This window comes from Lactuca virosa, chromosome 7 (assembly GCF_052849685.1).
Source record: "Lactuca virosa cultivar CGN04683 chromosome 7, Lactuca_virosa_CGN04683_v6, whole genome shotgun sequence".
Taxonomy (NCBI): domain Eukaryota; kingdom Viridiplantae; phylum Streptophyta; class Magnoliopsida; order Asterales; family Asteraceae; genus Lactuca; species Lactuca virosa.
In genome coordinates this window covers 87,415,580-87,419,385 of record NC_136432.1, presented here as the reverse complement: position 1 = coordinate 87,419,385, position 3,806 = coordinate 87,415,580, and the positions used below count along the sequence as shown (strand labels likewise).

The 3,806-nt window shown below is 34.9% G+C and overlaps 1 protein-coding gene across 1 annotated transcript; it reads left to right on the top strand.

Annotated features, from left to right (window-relative positions):
• The first annotated feature begins 333 nt into the window (after positions 1–333).
• On the top strand, positions 334–1,782 carry LOC145125196 (putative sugar phosphate/phosphate translocator At2g25520). The gene has a single exon (XM_079060691.1). The coding sequence runs from the start codon at positions 551–553 to the stop codon at positions 1,598–1,600; it is 1,050 nt and encodes a 349-aa protein (XP_078916817.1). The 5' UTR covers positions 334–550; the 3' UTR covers positions 1,601–1,782.
• The last annotated feature ends 2,024 nt before the right edge of the window (positions 1,783–3,806 follow it).

Genomic DNA, 3,806 nt, shown 5'->3' with positions numbered 1-3,806 from the left:
GTTTCATTCCGAAAATACGTTAGATATATGAGGACCACGATTGCAGATCAGGTATGCGATCAAAATCGGACCAATATAGGACTAGCCAATTTGGTAGAAGTTTTGTATTTTTGCTTCTTAGATTGAAAATCTCAGATAGTAATCCGGACGATTTTTCTAATTTAGTGATATTAATTTCTAACTAATAGCCTACCATTTTTTTTTAAATTCTTTAATTTTAATTAAAAAGATTATTGGTTTAATCAATATCCTTATAAAACTTGTTTTAGAAATTGATTTTAATTTATTTTTCCATCGATAGGCATGAAAATAACTTCCTTTCATATATAACAACCCGTATTGAAGTCTCATTCCTCCTCAGTCCTCCGTCTTCACACACTTTCACACTCAAACACACACTACCCAAATTCAAAATCCCCAATCATTCAGTCAAGTTTCTTCAAACTCCATATATAATTCCCACTAATTCCCCAATTCCAACAGGGGATTTCTCGTTTCGCCCTTAAATCCATCAAATCCAACCGATTTCATACCCAGATCTAATCGAAGAATGGGGAAAGGAGGAGCCTTGAGCGAAGGTGTATTGAGGAAAATCATACTCTCCTACACATACGTCGCGATTTGGATCTTCTTAAGCTTCACTGTAATCGTCTACAACAAATACATCTTGGATCGAAAGATGTACAATTGGCCTTACCCGATCTCACTAACCATGATTCACATGGGGTTTTGTTCTTCATTAGCTTACGTTCTCGTCAATGTCCTCAAAGTCGTCGAACCAGTTCAAATGAGTCGCGATGTTTATCTGAAATCCGTCGTCCCAATCGGTTTGCTTTACTCTCTTAGCTTATGGCTCTCCAATTCCGCTTACATTTATCTCTCTGTGTCCTTTATTCAAATGCTTAAAGCCCTAATGCCTGTCGCCGTTTATTCAATCGGCGTTTTACTCAAAAAAGAAAGTTTCAAAGGCCAAACCATGAGCAACATGCTTTCGATCTCATTCGGTGTTGCGATTGCTGCTTATGGTGAAGCGCAATTCAATACATGGGGTGTTACGTTACAACTAGGCGCTGTTTGTTTCGAAGCTACTCGATTAGTTCTGATCCAAATCCTATTAACCTCAAAAGGAATCACATTCAATCCAATCACTTCCCTCTACTACGTCGCCCCTTGTTGTTTAGCTTTCTTATCAATTCCATGGATGATTGTCGAGTTCCCTAAACTAAGAGACACATCAAGTTTCCATTTTGATTACTTAATCTTCGGGACAAACTCCGTCTGTGCTTTTGCATTGAATCTTGCTGTGTTCTTACTTGTCGGCAAGACTTCAGCTTTAACCATGAATGTTGCTGGGGTTGTTAAAGATTGGTTGTTGATTGCATTTTCATGGTCTGTGATTAAGGATACTGTGACACCCATCAATCTTTTTGGTTACGTGATTGCTTTCATGGGTGTTGCTTATTACAATCACGCAAAGTTGCAGGCTCTTAAAGCTAAGGAATCAGAGAAGAAGGCATCACAGCCTGATGATGAATCTGGGAAGTTATTGGAGGACAGAGAAACCGAAAAATCAACCAGGAAAAATGAGTCTGATAATTGATATCAAAGGAGTAGAGAGAGTTATTTAGGTACTTATTTATAATTTATCTCGTTTTTATGTTTGTGTTTTGTTTTGTCCCTTCATATTCTTGGGCTTTTGAGTTCAAGAAACTAAGAAAAGACTTGAATCTTTTGATATGTGAGTGATACATATTTATGAATCATGGTTATTTTCTGTATTAAGCTCGATTATTATCCTATTATTTGATAATTCATTAGTCATTAACAGTTGAACTTTTGGTTAACAATGCGTATTATACAGCTTTTAAACAATATGGTGGTTTTTAGTTTTTGTATTTTTCAGGGTTTGGCATCTGATTCTTTGTTTGTTTCTACATGATAGTTTATTTTTTATTATGTTTTTTTCAAAGAAAACAAATGGAGCCTTTTGGTTTAGTGTAAACTTAACCGAAGTATATTCGTATCTTGGAGACAAAAATGCTTTGTGTTTATACACGTGTTGGGTCACCTGTTGTTTAAAAGTTGCTAGAAAACAAGGAATAAATGCAAGAAATAATAATGTACTTTTACTTATTTGTGTATTATAGCATCCTACTTTAGTTTCATTCTATTCTATTGTAATAGTAAAAATGAAAGTATGATGCTATATTAAATAACTAAAAAGAACATAACAATGATGTGTTCACATGATGATGATATGATACATTAGTGGGCCCAGGTGGTGTCTTTATGCATAGAGGATCCAACAACATAGACAGCTATGGTTTCGTTAGATAACAAAACATTTATGATATATTGTACAATGATAAATATGGGCCCAAATCAGAATCCAACTTCAATTTACAGGACGAAAAGAGTTAATACATGCATGATGATGTATGGTCCCCTATCCACCAACCAATTATAAGGTTGGAACTTTTATCTTGGTTAGCCTTAGGTTATGAATAAGTCAATAAAAACTTTGGCTTCTTTTGTATAAACTAAAGTCGACAACAATGATATTTTCGGGTGTAAATGATACATATGAAGAATGCATGAGTGCAAAAACTTTTTTATTTGATAAGTTTCTGGGAATACGATTAGAACGTGTAAGTAAAAATCTATAGAATGTTGTTTGGTGACAAACCAGAAAAATCATCTAACATGATTTTCACTTTTTAAAATTTTGACATAAATGAACAAAAGGGTGCTAAATATGATAAAGAAACTGTATTATGATAGGAAACCACATGCTTCTCCTTCTTACAATCACCAAGTTCCATTACTTTACACATCAATGAGGCTCCTTGATTCTATCACGAAAAAACATCTAGACCTTTCTCAATTTTCAAGAAAATAACAGCTCACATAAGATTTGAACCCCCACCACTTTTGGTGTTCAAATTTGCTTCTAAAACCCATATATCGAACTTTTTGAAACCAAAATGGCTACTATTGGTAAGATAAAAGAGCATTATGAAAAACACCCATAGATGGTCACTTAACATGTCTGAGAAATAAAGAAGATATGCCATCTCATTCTCCACAACCTCAAAGTCTTTCTTTATGGGTCTTGAGTTTGTTGGACTAGGTGATTGTATTTTATGTAATCATATATATGTTTGTTATAAAAATCACTGACAACGGGATTTACTTGAGAATTGAAGACATGTTCCACCAAATCAACACGAAGGTTGCAGTGTCCAACTCGGTCGTATACTTTCCTTCTGTTCGCCATGTATTCTGACATCAAATACACACTCCTTCGGCTGTTGGTAAATTCTCATTTGTACTGTATTGGCGTATCATATTTCTGTCGTCTTCTATTATCATATCATGCAATATGATGCATGCGTACATGAGACTATTTTTTTTTTCTTTTTCGCTCGAATGATCGTGTCGGTACTGAGAGTATCTGCTAACGTCTCTTTAGAGCACCAAAGGCTCGTTCGATATCCTTCCTAACTGATTCTTGGTCCGACTTGAACATTATTCGCTTTTCATCATTTGAACATGAGAATGATTTTACAAATTGATAGCTTATTTTATTTCCTTATTTTTTATTAGTTTATTTTAGATTTTTAGCTCTTTTTATTAGTATTGCATTGTATATTCTTTATTTTCTTTATCATGGATCGTATCGGGGACTTTTTATTTTGCATGAGGAATTTTGCAGGATTTTGGAGCTCATTGCGGTTGCGGTTTGACTGGAGTTGGGCTTAGTGGGCTTTCCGATGCATTATTGGGCTTGGCGGATCCACCAAAGA

Coding starts and splice junctions, on each gene's coding strand:
- LOC145125196 (XM_079060691.1), top strand. CDS start 551: ATGGGGAAAGGAGGAGCCTTGAGCGAAGGTGTATTGAGGAAAATCATA.